This window comes from Coccinella septempunctata, chromosome 4 (genome assembly GCF_907165205.1).
Source record: "Coccinella septempunctata chromosome 4, icCocSept1.1, whole genome shotgun sequence".
In the NCBI taxonomy this organism is placed as follows: domain Eukaryota; kingdom Metazoa; phylum Arthropoda; class Insecta; order Coleoptera; family Coccinellidae; genus Coccinella; species Coccinella septempunctata.
This window is the reverse complement of record NC_058192.1, coordinates 11,379,948-11,404,383: the sequence shown is the minus strand read 5'-3', so window position 1 is coordinate 11,404,383 and position 24,436 is coordinate 11,379,948. Positions and strand designations below refer to the sequence as shown.

At 34.6% G+C, this 24,436-nt stretch overlaps 7 protein-coding genes across 11 annotated transcripts; 4 read left to right on the top strand and 3 right to left on the bottom strand.

Annotated features, from left to right (window-relative positions):
- Positions 1–432: 432 nt before the first annotated feature.
- On the bottom strand, positions 433–4,420 carry LOC123310699 (solute carrier family 12 member 9). The gene is made up of 11 exons (XM_044894312.1): positions 3,916–4,420; positions 3,726–3,860; positions 3,493–3,627; positions 3,243–3,439; positions 2,896–3,103; positions 2,455–2,724; positions 1,995–2,401; positions 1,526–1,917; positions 1,242–1,412; positions 860–1,186; positions 433–801 (listed from the first exon to the last, which is right to left on the bottom strand). The coding sequence occupies exons 1-11, from the start codon at positions 4,169–4,171 to the stop codon at positions 618–620; spliced, it is 2,682 nt and encodes an 893-aa protein (XP_044750247.1). The 5' UTR covers positions 4,172–4,420; the 3' UTR covers positions 433–617.
- Positions 4,421–4,554: 134 nt separating this feature from the next.
- On the top strand, positions 4,555–5,269 carry LOC123310704 (biogenesis of lysosome-related organelles complex 1 subunit 2). Its single transcript, XM_044894322.1, has 3 exons — positions 4,555–4,719; positions 4,769–5,011; positions 5,081–5,269. Exons 1-3 carry the CDS (start codon positions 4,668–4,670, stop codon positions 5,215–5,217), a joined length of 432 nt encoding a protein of 143 aa, XP_044750257.1. The 5' UTR covers positions 4,555–4,667; the 3' UTR covers positions 5,218–5,269.
- LOC123310702 lies at positions 5,208–6,003 on the bottom strand. Its single transcript, XM_044894319.1, has 3 exons — positions 5,782–6,003; positions 5,529–5,722; positions 5,208–5,468 (listed from the first exon to the last, which is right to left on the bottom strand). Exons 1-3 carry the CDS (start codon positions 5,870–5,872, stop codon positions 5,259–5,261), a joined length of 495 nt encoding a protein of 164 aa, XP_044750254.1. The 5' UTR covers positions 5,873–6,003; the 3' UTR covers positions 5,208–5,258.
- A 3,372-nt stretch (positions 6,004–9,375) lies between these two features.
- LOC123310700 (glycine-rich cell wall structural protein 1.8-like) lies at positions 9,376–13,135 on the top strand. 4 transcript variants are annotated; one of them, XM_044894315.1, is made up of 5 exons: positions 9,376–9,687; positions 11,094–11,432; positions 11,489–11,637; positions 11,699–12,555; positions 12,643–13,135. In XM_044894315.1, the coding sequence occupies exons 1-5, from the start codon at positions 9,661–9,663 to the stop codon at positions 13,068–13,070; spliced, it is 1,800 nt and encodes a 599-aa protein (XP_044750250.1). In that variant the 5' UTR covers positions 9,376–9,660; the 3' UTR covers positions 13,071–13,135. The 4 variants fall into 4 exon arrangements, with proteins under 4 accessions (XP_044750250.1, XP_044750249.1, XP_044750251.1 ...); XM_044894314.1 differs by having other exon boundaries at positions 9,378–9,687; positions 11,699–12,585; positions 12,673–13,135; XM_044894316.1 differs by having other exon boundaries at positions 9,389–9,687; positions 11,699–12,315; positions 12,427–13,135.
- Positions 13,136–13,144: 9 nt separating this feature from the next.
- On the bottom strand, positions 13,145–16,749 carry LOC123310703. 2 transcript variants are annotated; one of them, XM_044894320.1, is made up of 2 exons: positions 15,498–16,749; positions 13,145–13,987 (listed from the first exon to the last, which is right to left on the bottom strand). In XM_044894320.1, exons 1-2 carry the CDS (start codon positions 15,952–15,954, stop codon positions 13,953–13,955), a joined length of 492 nt encoding a protein of 163 aa, XP_044750255.1. In that variant the 5' UTR covers positions 15,955–16,749; the 3' UTR covers positions 13,145–13,952. The 2 variants fall into 2 exon arrangements, with proteins under 2 accessions (XP_044750255.1, XP_044750256.1); XM_044894321.1 differs by lacking the exon at positions 15,498–16,749 and adding an exon at positions 14,475–14,881.
- Positions 16,750–16,955: 206 nt separating this feature from the next.
- Positions 16,956–21,383, top strand: LOC123312051 (asparagine synthetase [glutamine-hydrolyzing]). The gene is made up of 8 exons (XM_044896245.1): positions 16,956–17,171; positions 18,025–18,155; positions 18,490–18,615; positions 19,206–19,443; positions 19,603–19,958; positions 20,046–20,431; positions 20,731–20,907; positions 21,089–21,383. The coding sequence occupies exons 2-8, from the start codon at positions 18,033–18,035 to the stop codon at positions 21,363–21,365; spliced, it is 1,683 nt and encodes a 560-aa protein (XP_044752180.1). The 5' UTR covers positions 16,956–17,171; positions 18,025–18,032; the 3' UTR covers positions 21,366–21,383.
- A 702-nt stretch (positions 21,384–22,085) lies between these two features.
- Positions 22,086–23,731, top strand: LOC123311048 (adenosine deaminase 2-like). The gene has a single exon (XM_044894805.1). The coding sequence runs from the start codon at positions 22,212–22,214 to the stop codon at positions 23,691–23,693; it is 1,482 nt and encodes a 493-aa protein (XP_044750740.1). The 5' UTR covers positions 22,086–22,211; the 3' UTR covers positions 23,694–23,731.
- Positions 23,732–24,436: the final 705 nt, after the last annotated feature.

Below are 24,436 nucleotides of genomic sequence, written 5' to 3'. Positions count from 1 at the left end.
TCGTTTGAAAAATCCCCAAAACTGACGAAAAAAAATTTCTGAAAAGGAACCCGAAATTTCAAAAAACTCGGAAACCGCTTGATTGATCTTGACGAAAACCACTAGTTGTGCGATCTGTACACACAACAATTTTTTCAAAAAATTCTAAAACTCAAAAACCCTTCTTCTGATTGCTACCAAGATGTTTTTCATACTATGGATCCGCATAATCCTGCCAAAATTTAGCTCAATACTTTCAAAATTATGACTTTTATCATGTCCACACACACAGCTGGAGTGTTTTTACAGATTGAAACTTGTTTCAACTATAACTTCATGATAATTTCTTTCTCGAAATGTAAGAAGACGCACAACAATCGCCTATAAGATCCGCGGACGCGGTAGCTGGCGCTTGTTATCTAGTTACAGATCATTCAAAGAAGTCTCTTGCAATAAAGTGTGTAAAAAAATATATTTCATTTAAACTCATGAATGAATTCTTCTGAATGAATTTGATAAAAAAGTTTTTTATCAAATAGTTTCGAAGTAAAAGAGATATAGGTTATTTTTGTCTTGTACAAAAATATAATGATATAGATAAAATTGCTCGAGTTAAAATCTAAAAATTAATCCTAAAATTACAGGGTTGTAGATGTAACCATACTGACACCATGTACAAAAATTGTGGGTGGCAAATTATTTGAGATCATTTCGAGTTTTCTGAAGAATGATTCTGCAGCATCATCTGAGGAGGGTGGGTTTGGGAGGTAAATGAATGTAACTGCAGTGTCTTCACTCTTCTGATAAATCAAATTGTTGATTCTGTAAAAAAAATCAGTACTATGGGTAATGAAAAATTATGTTTAAGTGTTCAACATACCCCCTGAAATAATCATCAGAATCCTGATAATGAGCCTCAATTACATTCTTCCAAGAGTTAACGTGGCATATTTCTGCTTGAATTCTCAGATTCTTCAACATGGAGGATAATCTTTCAGTGTGACTTTGCTGGTTGGAATTTATACTGAATGAGGATTGCCTAGCTTCATCGCAAACACAAATCCGCATCTTCAGCTTACTCCACATGTTCACCATATTCACAATGCAAGCTAACTGCATCATGAAAAGTGAAGTTATGTCGAATGCATCATCTTCTGTTGGATTGAGGAAATTAACAGGCCAAACATCAATAAATTGTACCCCACCTCTGAAATAAACTCAGCATAGTTGGGAGTTTTCAGATCATTTTTGCAGGTACTTACTTGTTCAAGTCTTTTTTCAATTTGTGGAAATTTCTACAAATGCACAAGTTCTTGTTTAACTTCAACACATCACTCATGATTTGAATGTATTCAACTGGTTGCAGAGAGGACTCGTCTTCTAAAGGAAATATATCACTACTGAACTCCAAATTTCTGTACGAGGATTCGTTACTGTAATCAAATATATACAATAAATAATGGTTTTCAATGTATTTTTTTGTTTCCAATCAAGTGATTGAAAGTAATCAACTGATGATTTATCTCCATTTTTAGCATGCCAATACCTGCGTAAGAAATCTTCTGCACGTTCGTCACCCAAAAATCCTAATATCACAGTATTCGGCTTCATAGCTCCCATTCCTGATATTCTCATCAAATGTTTAGATCCCTCTCTGATTGTATTCGCAACCGTCAACTCAACGAATGCCTTCACTTTCAAATGATCGATCAGATTCAACCAATGCGAGTTGGATTCTAGCGTTGGATCAGAACCTGCAGCATTTGGATCACCTCTAATCACATGACCCAAAACATATAGTCCACCCTTTTTCAAAACATTCACGAAATCGATGAGCGGACAAGAAGTTCTTGGATTGTTCACCAAGAGAAGAATCTGGGGTCTCCAGAATTTGACATGGTTTTTTCTCGAATCGAGCAATAACAGATATTTTCTAACCTAAAAGGTGCGATATTTACTTACTTAAATTCATCTTCAAACATTTTGGGAACTTCATATGAATTGAAGATACTTACCTGGTGGAATATAAGTGCTTGAGAAATACTTCCCCACTGAGCTTCCTTAGATGGAGAGAACAAATGTAACAGCATAACCAAGAGCGTACACAAGGAGATACTTAACATAGCATAAAGTGGATTGATGACAAACATCATTATAAGGGTTCCCATTAGTCCGATAAAAGCAGTGTGCCATGTAAAATAAATAAAAGAAGGTCTGAAGTTTGGGGCACTTGCTACTTCCAAGCCTAGACAGGCCAGATTAGTGGCTAGGTAGCTGAGTAAAAATAAAACCGAGTTCAATTGTGCAATTACATTCAAAGATCCTATTAAAAGAACTTGTTGCACTAATAGCCACGAAACGAGTACTGCTGCAATCGGATTACCCCTCCAGGTACCCTTAGGTATAAATGAGAGCAAAGCGCCTGCAAAAATGTGAAATAAATTTGCGCTTCGCTATTTTTTGGAATTCACTTACCATAAACATCATCTTTGCACAAAGCTTCAAGAACACGAGAACCACCAATGACGTTGCTCAAACTTGCGGACCAAGTAGCAGTCAGAAGGCCAATGGCAACAGAACTTGGTATGATACTCACACCTGCCATAAAGAGGTAATTATTCTGCATAAGAAATGTGCTGCAAGTTCCTGCTGTTAAAAATGAAATTAACAAATATACGATGAAGGTGAATGCAACACCTGATAGTGTGCCAAATGGTATCGATTTGCTGGGGGATTTTAATTCACCTGAAAATAGAAGATATGTATAAGTTGAATGGATCCAAAAATTATCAGAAAAAAATCTCATTTGGTTTGTTACATAACCCTAGTGGACACTGCATGAAACACCCTGTATATTATAATGTTGAATTGATATAAAAAAAGTGAATTAAAAAATGAGAAGCATAATTTATTTACCACTCATATTGGCTCCTGCCATAATTCCAGTAACACCTGAGAACAAAACACCAAAAACTGTAGCAAAAGTCACTATATCCCCATGAGAGGTATAATCTTTTCCATACTGAGGATACAGATTATCAGACAACGTTTGTATGTTCAACCCTGTATAATTTGCTTGACGTGTAATGTTGCTAACCAGTTCATTTGATTCTGGTATATCAACCTGCAAAAATTAAATACTTACATACAGAAAATCAATCAGTAAAGTCAATCCAAGAAGAAGATACAAAATTTTACGAGTTACAATTTAAGTTGAATGTAATTTGAGCACACAGTTCAATGTATGTAATTATTTTGATTACCATCATGAATCCTTGATAGAAAAAACTGAAAACGGTGATTCCTAAACAGCCACAAACTATAGCAAGGATAAAAACGGTAGTTTTAGCAAACATTCCAGCACCAATAAGGCACACCAAAAGATTTAATGTATTTAAACCGGAACAATATAAAAATTTCCACCATACTCCATCTGGAATAATACCTTTCAGTAGATACCCTGAAATTAAAGAAATAAACAAACTGATCTTCATTTGAACACCTTAGAATTACCAGAAGGTCCAAAATTTTCAACTAAACCTTCTATACAACCTGATATGCATAGTGCACTGCTTACAATGTTTGCAAAGAAAAATAGAGTTCCTATTGACCCACCAAACTCTGGTCCTAGAGTTCTACTTATCATAACTATTCATCAAGTCAAGGATTTTCACAGGAAAAACTTGCAATCAAAGAATATGAAATTTTGTTGAGGTCATAAAATAATATTCGAAAATTAAGGATACAATATGCCCCTCCTCCTTCCACAGCACCATTTGTGGATATAGCACATACTGATGCAACTGTGGATACCAAAATAAGGTAAGCTATCGCAAATTGAAGCAATGTTACTATTAAACCAGCATTTCCGACGATGTACCCTGAAAACACATACCATTAATGATATGTATATTTAGTAGAAAAAATTTTACAAACCCATTCGTAGAAATATAAGGGCAGAAAACATGGATAAAGTCACTGGACTGAAAACTCCAGCAAATGTTCCAAGAGTTCGGGTATCAGATGGTTCATTGAATGAGCTGAACTCAACGTAAGTTGGTCCTCCATCAGTTGAATATCTTTCTGAACTTGAAGCACTAAGAATTCCGGATATTTTTCTCATGAAAGATTTTGAATTAGTGCCAGCTTCGGAAGAAGCGTAATTCGCAGAGCCAGTTTCTGGTGCTAACATGTTGAACAAACCAAATTTTCAATTTCTTTTCCTAATTTCATTAAAAATGCTAAAGCATCATTAACTGAAAACAATTTCAGCAGAATTAATTATTTACTAATATTCGTACACATATTGTTGTCTGTTCAAAAATGTAAAAACCATTTCTTCCTGAGAATTATGACAAAGAAAGGTGTAACAAGTGGGTGTTTTGTTTTGTGTACGAAAAAATTGACGTTAGTAGGTTATAAACAAAGTGATAACCAAAGAGCAATCTTTAGTGATAACCTCACTGTTAACATTTTCAAAGAGGTCATTTTACCACGATAGTTTAAAAGTACAAAGCGTCACTCAGTGTAGTAGTTCAAAAATGCATTTATTGTGTACTCTTTTGACAGGAAATTGTTTTGATTTTGATGTTATGATGGAAGTTCATTGAAATCAAAGATCCTCTTTGTTGAAATGCACCAGGTTTTGATTATTCCAGATTGATGATAAAACGATAACAATAATAACAATGTCAGAAGGTACAGACACCGAAGTGGGTGTGACGGATTCTCCCTTACGAGGTATGAAAAAGAAATAAGAAAAGGGCATGTTTGAATATTTCTTCTCTAGGTCCAACATTATCCACTTCAACGTCTAGTTTTGAAGCTCTAGATCCGCATGATCCGAATCTTAGCCGACTCGCCACCACAATGTTCAATAAAAGCGCTGAATATTTATATGGTGAACTAACAGCAAGTCTTGATGACTATCGTTTAATTGAAGAAATGAACCAAGCAACTACAGCAAAGTATAATGATATGAAGCATATAGCTATAAATGTATCAAAAAGCTTAATTGAATTGAATGCAAAATGTGAGTGGAATGTTTGACTGGCCTATCAATGCTAGAGCTAGCTAACAATAATGATGTCATCAATTTCAGATGAATCCCTTATTCCTCTCCTTGAACAGATAGATCAATTAGAAGATAATGTAACCAAATTGGAGCAAGCAGCATATAAGCTTGATGCTTATTCCAAAAGACTGGAGGCAAAGTTCAAAGCATTGGAAAAGCGTTAACATTTATTTAGATAATTTAAGATTGTGAAATATATTTGTTATTAGTCAGAAAGGTAAATTTTTTTCTTCGGTCCAGGACATTTTGAACCCTCACCCAGATCAGATTTCTTGGAATGTTCCTCTTTGGTGCCATTCATATACTTTTTCTTCATAACTTCAACACGCAGCGCATCTACACAGTCAATGAATTTCTCTAATTCCTTACGACATTTTATCATGCAGAATTCATTATCTCTCAAGCAATTGAGTAGCTGAAAATTTCAAAGTTCAATAATTATTTCAGCACAATACCTTGAAAAAAGGGTCAATACCCTTCTTTTGGCACAAGGAACAGTTTTGTTTGATGTTAGAGTAGCCTCTAAAGAATTTGCCATTTTTTTGAAACTTTCAAAATTGACGCCTGAACTTCTTGAATGGGCATCGTCAATAGCTCTCATTGTTGTAAAATATTTTTCTTCTTCTAGAGGAAAATTTTTCTTCAGTACTGTTTTTCGTGGCGCCTTTCCTAGGAACAAAGAAAGATATTTTGAATTATGGTGCTTTATATTGACAGTAAATGATTACCAGTCTCAATGAATTGTATACAATCGTTGGATAAATTTATCACACTGCCTTGAACAACAGGTTCACATCTTTTAGCATACCAAATGCCCATTTTCAATCAAAACTAAAATAATTTATCGAAGGCAAGCTAGAATTTAGTCTGAAGAGATTCCCCTTACGATCAAAAACGATTTGACAGTTATTGTCGTTCGATGTTTTAGGTGATATTTGAAATCTGAAAAAAAAGTTTTCCTTCCCGGCGGGGAATCGAACCCCGGTCTCCAGCGTGACAGGCCTGACAGTATTATATTTTAATCCAAGAAAAATTATTTCGAAGGCCATTGCCCATTCGCAAAGAAAAAAATAAACGCACCTTCGAGACTCTTAACCCATCGAATGATTCATTGATAGGTATACACATATTTCAATAAAAAATATATGGTTTATGGGCAGGTGCAAAAACTAAAACTTTTTTTCGCTAAGGCGGAAATAATGGATTCTCCCATATTAGTAATGAATTATATATATTCATTTGATTTAATTTTAAGTTGCGATTTCTGCGAATATTTCAGTTATAGGGCTAGGTAGGTACCTATATTGACCACATTCGAATTTTTCAATCGGGTGAAGGCAAATTTCCGTAGGAAATGAATACAGATGAGTCACTGGTAAATCTTAATAACATCCTTGTAGCGAATTAAATGGAAATTAAAATATTTCATTGACAGGGTCATTTGATTCAAAAGCATAAATCACAGTATACCATTCATTGGCGTGTTATCTCTACTATATAGCTATGTATTTGCATCTCAATATTGAAGGAGAAAAGTTGATTCTGGAAATTCTTGAAATGAGAATTTGTGTGCTCAATTCAATCCTACTACGGATTCACTTACAATAATAATTGATTAAAATTTATTTGTATTTCAAAATTTGATAACAGGACATTCTTCATTGTGGAGATATTGAATAAAAGACTGCGTGCAATATTTATTTTGAAGAACTAAAACTATATAAACAAAAATTCATAAGATATATAGATTCCCCTTATAGTTTTGCTGAAAATCAACTTTACAAAATTTTCATATCAATTCAGAGAATGTTTTATACATCTCTACTTAATGCCTTTTCAATGATAATTTTATATGTGCGCGCAATAATTCAACTTTTCGAATTCGTTTCTTTTAACTTTTATTATTGTAACTTATTTCTTGATAGCGTAATTTTTAATTGTCCATGACCTCAGGTTTAAAGGTCTTCTTGTGGCATATAATTCAGATTTTATATGCATACTACAATGTTTACCTTTATCGTCATCGTCTCCATAAATTTATACATGGGTTAGTCAAGAAGATATAGATAGGTTTGTACGTATGCATCCTCGGAATTTTGTAGCTTCATTGTATCATGGGCTAAATAATACGGTTCTGTCATTTGGATTTATAAGGTCACAATAAACGTAATAAACGTAATAAATCTACTTGATAGAAGCTTATGCTATAAAAAAATAGTGTTTACGTTAGGAAGGTATAGAAAAATATATTTTTAAATCTTAGCGCTCAACTTCTTGTCAAGAATTTCTGCTTATACCTATATGACCTCACACTTCCAATAAGATATTTTTATAGCATCTGACGGAAACCGCAACCTCGAAAATTTAGAGAATATACATTTGTTGAACATCTTTTTCTGGGAATGGGAACACTAGATAAATCCCCAAGAGGATTGGAAAAAAATTGAAACCTCATTCATACCCAACAGAATATGTTGAACTGAGAAATATTTTTAGGTTCATTGCAAGGGTGGATTCGAATAAAAATTGAGAAATTTTGTAGGTTCTCACTTGGAAATGCATTCAAATATAATTGTATTACTCTGGAAATTATTTTAATTATTCAGATGGTAGGACGTATGCCTACATATTTGTATTAACTCCATAGCATATACTTAGTACCGAACAAAAAGAATAATAATTAAATCTTAATTTTTCAATTAATTTAATTCCGAATTTATTTTTTGCTAAAACCGGAACTTTTGCTACCGATGTTGGATTTTCTTGCATCGAAAAATTTCTGACACATTATTTATTTTTGTTAGGGTAGGTACACCCGATTCATTGGATTTATTAGCCGACGGTTTTTTGCTTTATATAAAATGCAGTTGATATATGAACTTTTTTCAGTGTTCAAGTGTTCAAAAATGGTAAGTTTAATCTCCTACAGTACCTATAAAACACCTCATAATAATATATTTTTTCCACAAAAGTTTACCAAAAAAGTAATAATTGGCTTTTCAATACGAATGAACAATAGATTCACTCAATTATTTTTGTTAATATCTTTGACCTCCGGATCATGCAACCAAAATTATCGAAACCCTTTGTAAAATATCTCAAGTCTACAGACTAGAGAAAAAATGATAGTTCGCCATTCAAAACGAAACGAACTGAATAGATAGCTATTATTTCATAAAAAAATCCATCAATTCGCAATCATTATTGTAGATGAATAAAGCATTGCTTAAAAACAAAATTGTTGCATGAAAACGTAGGTTTGTCGTTAAAATTTTATTTTGCAGTCGAGGTGCGGAATACATATAATAATAATTCCAGTTAAGATCATCTTCAAAACATCTTCACATCCGGAATATGTATGCTCACCTTATATTCTTTAGAGCAAGTAGTAAAAACTGTCATAATTGGCCGAAGGTTATAATTTTGTACCGGCTATATCTCATCTTCTTTCGTATCAGGGACGTATTCGGAGATTTATAATAGAATCATGACAAAATATTTCATCCGATCCATAACAGGAGAATATGAGAGAAGTCCCAATTCTATCAAAGTCATATCTAACTAAAATAGTGAATGATTAATGATTTACTTGAAAGAATTCATATAGGTACTTACCTATGATTTATATCAATCAACTTCGGAATCATCTATGTTAATGAAATAGAAGTTCAATTCAATCTAAGATGGAATTTCATAAATTTTCCATAGCAAATGATTTGATTCCAGAATAGAGTAAAGAAAATTTCAATGTAGTTACATCCTTCCGCATTTTGTATGGAACATATATAGGGGGTCTTGCTCCCAATACCCTGCAGAGCATAAAACGAAAAATAGTGATGTATTAAATTTTAATATTACCGCGCTTAACAATACTCGAAATTGTTGAAAATTCTGAGCCGAAAACACCATTTTTTAAATTCAACACCTTGTATCTCGAAAATTAGTCATTCAATTTTTTCGTGGCCAGGCTCACTTTTGCTGGGGAGGTCAAAATAAAGTCTAAAGCATATCACCGCATGCTTTACATGCTTCCCTGCAGGTCACACTTATTCAAAGTTAATCTTTACGGAGCAGGAAAAATATATAATACATGGAAACTATGCGTTGCAATGAAAGGCGATAAGACGAGTGTAAGTGTTATCACATCAAATTAACATTACGGCTCTGTTTCAATGCCAAGATTCAAGACAAAGGCAGACTTCCCAATTCAGACGTTTTGAAATCGAATGGAACTACGTAGTTCGATGAGTCTGAAACTAATTGCAAATAATGTAGAAATGAGAAAATACACAATCAATCGGTGTGCGAAAAGAATAAGCCGATATGTTTTTTTTAAGCGTCAATTACGAACGATCCATTATGAATTACTCCCCAGACACTATCATTAATTGTTTATCATTTGAGATCTGGCAGATTTTAAGAATTCTTGTGGAAATATCATATCCTCCTGAGAGGAGTAAATGGGAGAGGGATCTTCGCATTTATGGTTATAAATAGAAGATGATTATGCCAGGTATAGTGTTGTTTGGGATATATCTAAGAGTACTTCAAATTACATAGTTGGAATTGTTCTTTTTGAATAAGTGTATCGTTGGGATTTTGTGAACATGGTGAATTATTTTGCCAGTGCAATTGTGAGTAATAATTTATTGAATGAAAAAATTTGGAATTTTTCGAAATTATAAAATCGTTGCAGTTTCCACCAGTGCGATTTTCTGTTTTGCTATTAATACGAGAGAATGTACACAACAACATTTTTTGCGGTTTTGAATTAAACATTCAATTAGTGATAATTAAATATTTTCTGAGTCGCACAAACTATTCTTTGGAATTCTTACAAATATGTATCTATATAATTTTCGTTGGATATTCTCCTGTAACTTAAATGAACCAAAAATCCAGTTTGAAAAAATACATCAATTTTCTGCGTTATTTTTAATCATTCTGTGAAAACTTGAACTTACAAAGTTGGACAAAATAATAATGCACCTTTATGCATTAAAAATATCTTGAATCCTATTAGATATACAGAGAGGGCTATTGAAAACGAAGCAGCTCTGTGTTCAAAATCGAATGAAAAATCTCTTCTGGTTCTCAAACAATTTTTTTGAAGTTATTTATTTAAGGATACTAGAAAATATTATTGAATATTGAGTACGCTTATTGGTAAAATTTTATCTTCACCAAGATCATCGACATTGAAATATATTTTTGATTTGATCCTCCATCAACTGAAAAATAGGACGTAGCAACTTCCTAAACGAGCAAAGAAAGTTCCATATCGATCATTCTTGAATGATTCCTAGATCAAGGTATTTCACTCGTAGAGAATGAAATTAAATGACACCTTTCCCTACGCTGAAAGTGAACTTCATTCTCTCCAAATAAGGCTTAACTGCAATTGTTATCTTTCTCCGCTAAAAAATAGACTGGTACCAATTTATCTTTGAATTTTTCCTTTCATCTTACATACATCTTGACACTGACACCTAATTGAAAGGAAATTCTCTCAATAGTCAATACTATTCCAAAAGATCAACAAAAGGAAACGAACATATGTATATTTCGACTTATCTATAGAACTTTTACATGTAATTTGCTCTTCTTTGCTTATTTGTACATCGTAAAAACATATTCTACTTACTGCATTCATATTATTGGACTAATTTCGAGATAACTTTTTAATTTTATATATTTTGTACGATATGAAACTGCACCAAGTGTAGAATGTTGCTGAGAAACACTGAATTGAATAATCAGGTTTTCCAAAAGTAATTGAAACCTTTTGTATGAATATTCACCACTTCGAAAACTAATAACTTTTTCATGATTGACTCAACTTAATCAAATAAATAATTGACCAAAATGATGTTTGTTGCTCATGTCATCAGGTACGTGTTGAATACACATTGAACATGATCATTTACTGCACGCTCAATGACTCAACTAAAGATAATCATATGTCTCGAGATTAAATTCCATTTTGTTTCCTCAAAAACATTTCAATATTATATACATATTAAGAAAATTCAATACACAGGTTCTTCTTGGGGTTATTTACGTATCCCGACCAGAAAGCGTGAATCTGCCTGATTTGGACCCACAAGATGCTCAGCAAATAATTGAACAACAAGACACTAGCCTCAACTATGCACCCAAAGTGGAATCTAACGTCCCTGCTGTAAGATATCTAGGAAACGAACCACATAATGTTGTGGAGGACATCTACTTGGCCAATCAGTATCATGGACAAGATGGCTTGGGTGGATATCTTTATGGTTACTCGGTGCCAGATATAGCAAAAACCGAAAAAAAGAAAGCTGGTGGTGACCTCAGAGGAGCCTACAATTACATAGCAGGAAATGGCCAGGAAATAAAGGTGAAAAAATGCACTTATTGGCACTGCAAGCTTTATATTCTGATTGTTTATTAAAGGTGGAATACTGGGACGATGGAACAGGTTTTCATCAAATAGACAATGTTCCAAAAAATCTCCCAGAAGATCTTCCCGCAGTGAAGGCTGAAAAAGAGCGATTTCTGAAGAGATGGCAGGAGGAAGCTGAAAGAAATTCACGCCCTGTTGAGTAAGTTTTATCATAATATCTATAAAAGAAGATTTTAATTCAACAAATAACACCTTCATAGGGACCCTTACAACAGCGAAGGGCAATACAAAGAAGGACCTCTTTCAGTTCAAGGACAATTACAGCGCCAACAACAGTTTGCTGCCCAGTTCGGAAAGTCTGCTGTTTATAAGCAACCAGTAGGAGCAGCCTCTCAACAAAGTGCAATCTACCATTCCAACTTGGAACCTTATAGTGCCAATTATCAACCTTACCAAGGAAGAAATCAACAAAACATAGGAGCCTACCAGTCGAAGCAGTACAGTTCTCACATGAAAGGACCCCATGCAGACACAGGTTATGGTCAGAGTCAAACTAGCGGTGGGTACGGCTCATCAGGAAGTGGTGGCTATGGAAGTCAATCTTCTGGAGGATACGGACAAGCTCAGTCTGCCTATGGAAACCAGGGCAAAGGACAAGGGAGCGTAGGCTATAGTAGTAGTTCAGGATATGGAGGACAATCATCCGGAAGTACATATGGATATGCAGCACAAAAACCTGCCGGTGGCCAATCTGCATATGGCGGACAAAGTTCAGGAGGATACAGCGGTCAGTCATCTGGAGGCGCGGCATATGGGGGACAAAGTAATTCTGGATATGGCGCAAAACCAGCCGTTGGTGCTTCATCAGGTTATGGGGGACACAGTTCAGGATATGGCAATCAGCCTTCGACTGGAACTTCGGCATATGGAGGACAAAGTACTTCTGCATACGGTGCAAAACCTGCTGGTGGTACGTCAGGCTATGGAGGACAAAGTTCAGGATATGGTGGACAAAGTTCAGCATATGGAGGTCAGCCCTCGACTGGAACATCTGCATATGGTGCGAAACCTGCTAGTGGTGGGTCAGGCTATGGTGGACAAAGTTCAGGATATGGAGGTCAGCCTTCGACTGGAACGTCCGCATATGGTGCAAAACCTGCTAGTGGTGGGTCAGGCTATGGTGGACAAAGTTCAGGATATGGAGGCCAGTCTTCGAGTGGTACGTCCGCGTATGGAGGGCAAAGTACTTCTGCTTATGGTGCAAAACCTGTTGGAGGTGGATCAGGCTATGGCGGACAAAGTTCTGGAGCATATGGTGGTCAATCTGGTTACGGACAGGCTTCTGGAGGCTATTCAGCGCAGCCTAGTCAGAATGTCAATAAATACGCAGCACTTCAAGCTGCACCATACGGTCAAGCGAGTGATACTCACAGTAAATATATCTCCAGCCAAGGGCAAGAAGATGACGGTTCCTATAAGCCAGAAAAAGATGAAGAGCAAGGCCCTCCTAGAGGTTTCTTTTACAAATTCGATTATCCTGTTGGTATTATTGTTTCGAAACAAGGACCAGCTCAGGGAGGCTACGGCCAAGGAGGTTATCAAGCTCAGGAGAAAAAGCATGGGTCGTATTGAAAACTACATGATTTTTTTTGAGAAATTTTATAAGAAAAATAAATAAATAATTTAATTTATAAAAATTGTACATATTTTGATCAATGCTCATAAAATTAAATAAAGATGATTCCTACTCACAAACAACAAAATGATTGAAATCAGTGATAAAACTTAATACTCAAACTAATGATACGATCAATTTCACATTTAAATAATAATAAGGAATTATACTCCAGTGATTATTATAGAACAAGCTTATATGCAATTAATGTCGAATGATGCAGAAATTAAGTCTTCAGGGGAATTCTGAATCTTCGATTAATCACAGGATGTGCACAATTTCATCTCAACAAGAGCTCGACATACATTAAGGAATGGATAATAGGTACAACAGCAATTATTCCATTTGGAAATTAATCGTTTATTGTTAACTTTTAATTGGAGGAATAATTTTGAATTAGGTTTATACCTATATCAATTAAATCGAAAATAATGTACCCAAGCAATACTATATCAAAAGTAAGTTTTTTTTTTGAGGAATAGTTTGGGTTTTATGCTTTTCTGAAGAAGATGATTAAGGGTATGTGAAAAGTTCTTCGGTATCAGGTAGACTATTTACATCACCTTTTTTTACAGGCATCATAACGAGAAATTTTTGAGTTGTCATCTGATTCTGATTGATTTGTGAACCGATAATAGGAAGTCTATTTATAATTGGGAATCGTTGTCCTAGAGAGGAAGCCCAGTTTTGCAAGCCTTGTCCAACGTTCTGTCCAACAGTTTGAAGTCCTTGTCCTACATTTTGTCCTATTCCCTGCACTCCGCTGGTTACATTCGATATTATTTGTGGAACATTTACTTCTATCGGGAAAAACTGCGAATTTTGAATCCAGCCAGCTATTATTCCTTGTCTTCCTCCTGACTCTTTGAGGTCTCTGAAAAAGTTATAAGGTAACTAGCTGACTATTTTAGATTAATCCATTCTTTGGATATTTTAACCTTCCGTAAAAAAATTTTTATCTGAAATAAATGGAGTTTGTATGTTTTTTTGACGACCAATATATACTCGTACGTAAAATGAATTCAAGTAAGATTCAGGTAATGAGATAATAGGTCCTTTCGTTTGCATAAAAAGTGTAGCACTTTTCTACACTCGATTTTAGTACTCGTTTGCTGATTGAATTTACACCAGTGTAGAGGAAGTGTAGTTTATCTACATCTCCTTTCGACTATGTATGGATAAACTACACTTCCCCTACACTGCTGTATATCAAATCGAGTGTAGAAAAGTGCTACACTTTTATGCAAACGAAAGGACCTAATAGATAATGGATAAACTATCTGCTTTGCAATATGATTGCGTATGAAATAGGACGAAATCGTTTAAATGTAATTTAAATTAAAATTGTTCTCTATTCATACCCAACTGGTAGTAAAACATATCCTTTTGAAATCACTGGCACAGCACTTGTAAACGAGTAAATCAAGACTGAAGACAATAAGAAAGTTGGCATAGAAAGCATTTTGGAAATTTTGAACTTTTGCAACTTTTCCTAGTAAGATTTATGGAAAAATATTTCCTAGTGGCGAACACATTCAATTTTGGCAACAAAAAAGGGTCTGATTCTTCAACACGGTATTCCTGAATTGGTTTAATTCGCTTCTACCGGTCAAGCTATCTGAGAGTATTGGTAAAATACTGACGCTCAAGAGCTCTTGAATACAGTTAAGTTAAATGAGGTGAAGAGAGTCCATAAGACAAAATTGGGATACTCATAAGTTGAGTTTGACCCACTAGGGTGAGGATATTAATTACACCTTTTTATCCAGTGGCGTACTACCGATTTGCCGAATATGTTCTTCCAACATTATATCGTTTATTTTGATGAATAATTTGATCCTTATCGATAATTAAGGGTCAGATGTTAAACAAAATTTCAAATCTTTTTGAATGGGAGATGAACCTAATTACAAATATCATTTAATAGGAACTGTATAGAAAATTTGTGTCACTGTGAGAAATGTTTGTCTGAAATACCAATGGAAAAACATAAGATATTCAATCTCTCAGCTTCCTTTGTGATTCATCAAAATGAATTAAAGTAAGGTAGGTGAATATTGCAGGAAATTTCCTTTCATTGCCAAAATTCAGATACCTACGCGCCACTGGAATCTAATATGCAAGTTAAATGCTTGAGATGAGAGTTTCCATTTGTGTTTATCGATTTGTTTCCTAACTTAATCGAGTAACGGATGACATCCAATTTGGTAACTAATTAATGACAAGAGAGACGAATCAATTGGCTGAAGTTCAAAGGAATATTGATTCATATCCCTCATGTCGATTAAAAAAAAAATACGACATGTTATTCGAGTCAACTTATACTACAAATTTCTAGCAATTCCTTGAATCAAAACAACACATCCTACGTTCAGACAACTTACCAATTTTATAGATGACATACTGATTGTTATTGATAGAAAATGGTGGGGGAGCCTCGGTTATTTTCTCGAATAACAACTCTGTAGAATTATCCTCGTCCACATACTCGAAATTATCGTATTTGCTAGTTGTCGTGGTAACCTCATCTTCTACAACCACAGCTTCCTCTACCAATGGTTTCGTGGAGGCCGGACCATAAAACATTTCCTCTTCAGCAGGACTCAAAGTATACACAGGTTTTTCCCAAGTTTGCGGCCTGCTGAGATCTTCGTGGACGTAATTAGAATTCGCAGCCTGGACCCTTTGCAGGAAATACTCCAAAATGGGGGGCAATTTGCTCACAGAAGTCGTATCGGAATTGTTCACGAAAAACTTCACAGGTCCTACCAAGATTAAGTTGATGGACGTGGATGATTGAAACGTGAGGAAGCAGAGAATTGTTGTGAAAATCAACTTCATTCTAACGACTGTAGGCCACAGTTCTTGATGGTTGTTTATTTGGAACTCGGAGGCTTTCACATCAGAGACTAAGAAGAGTGCGAAGAGAAGTGGAATCTTATGCTACCGGTTTTCCCGGATATGCATAAATGGTGAAATTTCTTATACCTATACTCATAGTGTGATTTTACCGAAATGAATTTGATGAGAATTCAGATCCTAGGTGAATGGAGCGGCAAATGAAGTATAGCAGCAAAAAATTTACTAGCTGCATCTTTCGTTTGGCCGATATAACAGATACCCATTGGCGTAGTAGCAGAAATATTACTGTTACTTCTCGTTTTGATTGAGCTGATATAATTTCAAAGGAATCCAACAATTGTTTTGAGCGATCAAGCTCCAAAATCGTGAGGGCAGATGGAAGGAATTTTTGCTTCTCAATTCTCAATTTTTTAAAAAAATCGAAAATCCTAGAAAGCTTTCAATGTGTTTTTTTGACCTCAACAAATACAAATTATTTCTATTTGTACTTTATCCACTTAGAAACAGTTGAATATACATGGAAAACTAAACTTTGATTGAAGCTAGGTACGAGGCAGGATGTCAAATGCATTGATACGAACTTTTTGAGACCTGTCACTATTGCTATCATTAAATGCGGAATCGCGGAATGTAGATATTTTTAGAGTGGCAACAACTATATTTTGCACTTGAAATTCTTTTCCACAATAGCTTCACGTGGATTTCTGAAAGAATATATGTGTTTTGAAAACCCTGCATGCCTAGTTTTGACTTTCACTTCATCTATTATTCCACATTTTGGGCTCACTCTTATATTTGCTAATATAAAAATAAGGGATTTATTTATATTCAGAAGTTGTCTTCACTTATATCTTCAATAAAACTACTTTTTCAATTTAAACTAATTTTGCTGAATACCTACAATATACCTCCCCAAAATAACGCCTATGGTTGCGCAATCCTTTGCGCTATGAAACGCTATCACGCAATTCCTCTCTTGTTGCATCATTTCTCCTGCTCCTGCTGATGTTAGCGCTAGAACACGCTCAGGGATATAAACAATTTATTTTATTGGTGAAATGTTCATCCAGAAACGTACGCTAAAAGGTTGTGATTGTCAATTGGAATAGGTTAGAATAACCGTTTGTCGAACTGCCACGCAAAGACCGCTTTGAAATATTTTTGATTGTTTGTGTCAACGTCAAGAAATATTTGAGGTGAGTTCAACCAGTTTGTGAAAATATTTTTCATTAGGGTAAAAATTTTACTTCGTTTGCATTTATCAAAGGAAAGCAAAATCATCTACTGTTTATGTTATCAAAGACTGGGTTTTTCACAGTATTTTCCGCGATATACGTATAATAAAAAATATCTTTGAAATTTTGCGATATCCTGGGAAAAAGGTTTGGTTAGAATATGACTGATATATGAGTTTGCACAGCTTGTGAATAGGTTTCAGGAGAAATATATTTTTTGAAAGTTATTTGGGATAAAAAATTTCAATATACTCCATACAACAGCTTTTCTTCCATAGCGCATCCGCCAAAATGTAACTTCTGCAAATGAAAACAACAAATTTTGCCTTTTTCAAATTCAAAATTATATTTTTCACTCTGTTAATTTATAGATGGAATTGTTCGAAAGGTTGATATGAACCTGTACAGCATTACAGCTACTTTGTTTCTCGGATATCATTTATACGCAAGCAAAAAACGCTTTAAAAAGACCGAGTATTAGCGAAAAAGGAAAATCAACTGATCTTTCGATTAACCATATAAACACCATAACCATATTCCCTTTTCAAACATCTTTGATGTATTACTTTCTCAATCGTTAGTGAGCTTCACGAGAATGGTATGAAAGTAAAAACTTTATAGCATTCGATTTTTCTGCTCATTTGCCGATTTGAGAGAATTTATTCACTCGGATTAAAACGCCGATTTTTTTATAGTTGTCAAACTCATCTGCTTGAGGTAACTTGATACAATTTTGTAAAAAAGAAACTGATGACCTCCTAGAGTTTTATAACACACTATAGATTCAAATTTCTTATTTTTTTTTGTCTCGTAGGATTCAACATGTGCGGAATTTGGGCCATATTCGGTTTGGAAAATCCGCAAAAGTTTTGCGCTTGCACTTTTCCAAAAATTGGTCACAGAGGACCTGATGCCTTCAGGATAGAGTGTGACAGGAAACTGAAAGTAAGTACTTGAAGGAAGATTGTAAGACAAAAACAATTTATCAAAAAAAAAAAATTTAACAAACAAGCAAAAATTTTATTAATCATCAATATCTCAAAATTGCATAAATATGATATATTTGAACTTGGAATCCCATGAACTTTCTATGGAAAGATTTTGAAAAAAATATCTCTATAATAAAATGTATAGGTACATTTTTGCATTCCGGTAACACAAATTAATGGAAACAGGAAAAAAAATCACAATTTTAGCACATTTAAAAATTCCACTAGTATGGTGTAGCATCATCTCACGACCAATATGTAAATACCGAAACATTTGCATTTTTTTTCAGAACTCTTGTCTTGGGTTTCACCGTCTTGCCATTGTTGATCCAATATGGGGCATGCAACCGCTGAGACTTCATTTGTATCCTCACGTTATGTTAATTTGCAATGGAGAAATATACAATTATAAATCTGTAAGTTGATCCTGCGATCTCAACCGTATATAATGATTCTACTACTGTGTAAGCGAGTCCATATCTGTTGTTGTGAATTTTTTGTATATTTTCTAATTTTTTTCATTATTGTTTGATGCTCTCTCCTCTTAATTTTTCGTATGTGTGCGCATCTGACGTTTCAAAATTCAAATTTCTGAAAGGGGTTTTATGAAGAACATACTTATTATTATTCTCATGGACTTTGTATAAAAATAGTAATAAATATTCTATATTATCAAATCATTCTTCAGTTGAAATTTATACATACAAATCTTATTCTTTTGCTTGTTTTTCGATAATTACGAAAGTTAGAATCCCTCAAAATGCCTGCATGCGCTTTGATATAAGAGTATTCAGTCCCTAAGCTTAACAATTGAATAATGTTATAATTTTTATATTATTGGTACATTCATATTTCTTGGGATAGATAAGTGGCCGATTAAAAATCTAGGCATACTTCTATTGAATTTATTGATGAGCATTCATGAAGCCTTAATATAGCCAACATTTAAACGAATACTTCTGCTATTTGAATATATATTGAATAATTGACATAAATGTATCCTTAGTTGAAAGATGAATTTGGCTTTGAATACGAAACCAAAGTTGATGTGGAGTCCATAGTTCATCTGTATGAAAAATTTGGTATAGAAGGAGTTGTCAAGAACTTGGACGGAGTTTTCTCCTTCTGTATGGTGGATCTCGAGGAAAAGAAGGTATTTCTGGCCAGAGATCCATACGGAGTGAGACCAATGTTCAAACTGATCAGTAAATCTGGAGTGCTCGGTATATGCTCTGAAGCAAAAGGTGAGCGCCATTTTGGAATATTCAGGAATGACTCTGCCTTTTGGCAGAGCTTTCTTCAGATTGATAATGGCTTCGATAGAAGACATTGATGTAATGAATTAAATTCCTTTCCATCTTTATGATTATATGAGGTTTTCATCTTTTTTTTATGGCTTAAAGGTTTAGTTGATGTAGAACACGATCTCAACGGCGAAGAAAGGACCCTCGCACCATTCAAACCTGGAACATACGAGGAATACAACGTTCTGGATAATGGAAAAGTAAAACTCGTTCGTCAAGCGTCCTTCCATAAGCCAGGAGACAGGCCCAGTTTCAAAACATACGTGCCATTTGAAAATTTGGCCCCTGCCGATCACCTAAGTAACATAAGGACCCTTTTAACAGCCGCCGTGAAAAAAAGATTGATGGCTGACAGAAGAATTGGATGCCTCCTGTCAGGGGGTCTAGATTCTTCCCTTATCGCATCTCTGTTAGTCAGAGAAGCGAAAAAAGAAAACGTTCCTTACAAAGTACAGGTTAGTCTTGAAATTCAAATACTCTTATTGCAATAATTCAGCGCTTATTTCATTTTTAACTTCCATAAACTACCAGTTTGTTCATAGTCTTTTTCGATTGGTATGGATGACAGCCCAGATCTGAAAGCAGCCAGAAAAGTAGCAGATTTTATAGGGACGGAACATCATGAGATCATCTTCACAGAGGAAGACGTTGAAAGGATTTTGGATGATGTAATTTATACGTTAGAAACCCCTGACATAACGACCATACGAGCGTCAATTCCTATGTATCTCATATCGAAGTATATCCAGGACAACACAGACACAACAGTGCTATTTAGCGGTGAAGGGGCTGATGAAGTAGCTCAAGGGTATATCTACTTCAGGGACGCACCTGACTCTTCTAGTGCTCACGAAGAAAGTATAAGGCTTTTGAGTGAAATATACATGTTCGATGGATTGAGAGCAGATAGAACAACATCATCGCAAAGGTAAACTGGCTCAATATTTCATCTACGCAATCTGTGTAGTATGAATGCTCTAGAATGGCCTCTGTATCTTGAATGATTTTTTCCAATTGTCTTAATCCCCAATGATTTTTCCTCTCTACAAAACGGAAAATGATAACATAAGTTTGCACATGACACAATTTCTTTTGAAGACTTCTATATATAACTAGTGGACAGAGACAGAGTAGGGACGAGGCTATCTTTTGAAAGATATAATTTGAATAGCCTGAATTTTGTGTAAAATTTCATGATTAAAGACATCACTCTCTTTCTATTTACAGTTTGGAATTACGAGTACCATTTTTGGATTTACAGTTCACAAACTACTACTTGAGTATCGAGGGAAGTCTAAGACAACCAAAAGACAAATCTATCGAGAAATATCTACTGAGATCAGCATTTGACAAAGATGACTTACTTCCCCATGACATACTTTGGAGACCTAAAGAAGCGTTTAGGTCAGTGCATTATGGAACGTTTACGTTTCAGTAATGTTTTCAAGCGAACACTTTCTTACCTTCATTATTTTTTCATTTGATTTCGAAATGGACCAAAAAATGTTTTCAAATTTTACTCTTCAATATATTTCTTTCACTTCGAAGATCCATATGCTTAAATTATATGGTGTTTATATTCCAGTGATGGCGTAGCCTCCCAAAAGAAATCCTTGTTCGTCATTCTTCAAGAAATAATCGACAGAAGATTCAGTGAGAAATACGAGAAGATTTCTGCGACAAAGAAATATCCTCATTGCACCCCAACTTCGAAAGAATCTCTGTATTATAGGGAAATATTCGAGAAGAGTTTCGAAAAGTTAGCCGATAACTTTTTGCCACATTTTTGGATGCCCAGATGGGTGAAAGGTGTCACAGATCCTTCTGCAAGATTTATTAAACATTATGATGCTAAGGATTAAATAAACTCATAAAGAATATATTGTAGCGTTTTTCTATCAAACAAATAATGTTTTCAATGCGTGCGATGATGAATGAAAAGTTACAATATTCAAAGCTGGGCTTTGCTTCGGCAAAATACTACCTTAGATGTACTCAACATAAGAAACACAGTTTATTTTTAGTTCGCGTAGTGGAAATACAAAATACAATATATTAACTGTTCTTATTCAAGATACAGAATACGAATTACAATAATTACAATCAGGTGTTATATAAAAAACTAATCCATCCCAAAGTATTAATCTATTGGAGAAACATCTGCAAAGAAGTACAGGAGGTCTCATATAAACTAAAAGAGTTCCGGTTTAACCAGAAGTATAATATCAACAAAAAATTGTACATCAGATGCATTTTGCGCCATTGCTCTTACCTGCAGAATTTCATAAATATTGTCCTTTTCTGTCAAAGTATATTTACTTGGTTCTATACTTCATCCCAACCCTGTATAGAGAGATACAGATTAGATCAATAATAAATAATCAAGCATACATTACAGATTTCATATCCACGGACTCAAAATCTTTGATTTTGATCGTCCAAGACGTGACGATTATGATTATAATTTCCCTCACTCTGAAATTTGAAAAGAATGGTACTTTGATACTGATAATGAAGGTTAAAATAATATCAGATATTCACTGATAGTATATCAGGCACAATTGGAGTATCTTTCTTTTCGAAAAACAAAATATGAAGGTACAGTACCTATACATATTATATTTTCGATTAAATACATATCTGTTCAGGCGCTTGAGCTAACAGGGGATTCCCTGTATTTGTCAGGCTTATTTAAGTGGGTTTGGCATATGGATATTCATAGTGATTGTGAAGTCAACTTTGTAGAGAATATGTCAACAACCGAGGACTACGTGAGTGAAAGGAACAATATATTGAAGAAGGAAGAAAATCTCTTTCTTGGATCTTCTTTACAACTGGATGAAAGGGAAAGTAAGTTGGATTCTCATATTCTCGATCTCAAGAGCAATGAACTGAAATTATCGTACCAAAACAGTCAAGATTTCCTACCCAAGAAGAATTTTTTTGAGTCTAAGAAGGATATTGACAACTCGAAGATTTTCAAAATTCTGAAGAAACTTCCCAAGGGCCATTCTCTTCACTCTCATCTTCTTGCATCTGGATCTATTGATTTTATTATCACAAACATAACATATAGAGAAAATGTTTATGGAAAATTCATAAATGATCAATTCAAAATAAAATTTCTCAGAAAAGATGAAGCCAAAGAGAATGGATGGGTTTCTCTACAAGAGATGAGAAGGAATAAGACGAATTTTGATGACTGGTTGAAGCAACAATTGAGTTTGATGGTTGATTGTCCACGTGAATCTTACCCCTCTTTGGAATCGGTTTGGAAAAAGTTCAAGGGGACATTCTCGGCGGTATATGACATGTTTTCTTATAAACCAGCTTTCGAAGATTATTATTACCAGTGCCTGAAGGAACTGTACGAGGACAACGTAATGTATGTAGAATTCAGAGCCACCCCGATGCCTTTTTATGACTTGAAAGGAGGCCATTACGAAACTGAAGACTTTTTCAAAACTATGATTGAAGTGGAGGAAAATTTCAAAAAAGGTCACAGCGATTTTATAGGAGCTCGTTATATACATTCGATTTACAGAGGTATATCTCTTGAAGATCTGAGAAAAGAGTTGAAAGATATTCTGGAGATGAAAGAAAAATTTCCGAAGCTCATCGTTGGACTAGATTTTGTGGGTTTCGAAGAAGAGGGTCATAGTCTGGTGGATTTTCACGAAGATTTAATGAATGTGAGGGAGAAACTTGATTTTTTCTTTCATGCAGGTGAAACGAACTGGTTTGGACACACGGACTGTAACTTAGTTGACGCTGTTTTGATGAAATCGAAGAGAATAGGGCATGGTTTCGCTCTCTCAAGGCATCCTCAGCTTATGAACTTAGTGTTCGAAAATAATATTGCTATTGAACATTGCCCGATTTCCAATCAAGTTCTCCTGTTGAACGATGATCCAAGGAACCATCCTATAATTCCTTTGCTCTCAAAAGGATTTCCAGTGGTTATTTGTAATGATGATCCTGCAGTTTGGGGAGCAACCGGGCTTAGCTATGATTGGTATGTGACGTTTCTTGCAATGACTCCGAAAAAGTGCGGGTTGAAAGTGTTGAAACAATTCGCTTTGAACTCGATAAGATTCAGTGCTCTTGATGATGGTGAAAAAAAGAATGCGATGGATGTGTGGTCCAGACGTTGGGATAACTTCCTCTCAGAAATATTGAAGGACATTTGAGGGATATATAAATTGGACAGATGTTTTTTTCTATACTTAATTTTATTGGTTATTTAGAGTTTTTTTGTATGAATAGCAAATTATTTATTTTTTCTGTGAATTAAATTATTAGAAAGAATACAAAGCAGTTGAATAATTTCAATTTTTTTCCTATAAAACATTTATTCATTTGGACCAATTAATTACAAATAATCCTGCATAATCAACTCAATGCCTGAGGGAACGTCTGGTGTCACCAGTGGCGACGCCAGCTCTTAAAAACAGGGGGGGACGAAAAGTTTATTTTGGGGGGGGGGGAAACTATTTTGAATTACGTATAATGAATTTCATAATTTTTTGATCTGAATAAGACCAATTTTAGGAGGACCCGATGAAAAAAAGTTATATTAATTCAAAAAACTATTTCTTTTGGACATCGACATGTAGGTACTGTCGCATTTCGGAAGTTTTAATAAAGATTTATAGAGTAAATGGAAAAATATAGGGGGTAGATAAGACATCGTTTACCTATTATGACACCTATAATCACACCCAGAAAAATAGACCAAGAAGACCTTATGATCTAGATTACCTTGAATTCATGACAGTTTGTGAACAACTTGGTGTATAAATTTCGTATTGGTACGCAATGCAAAAAATAAATAATCACGAACCATCTTACTAATTAATTTGAGTGATATATTTATCAGGTACTTATAATCGATATTGTAATAATGTATGAAACATGTGTGCAGCGAAAATCT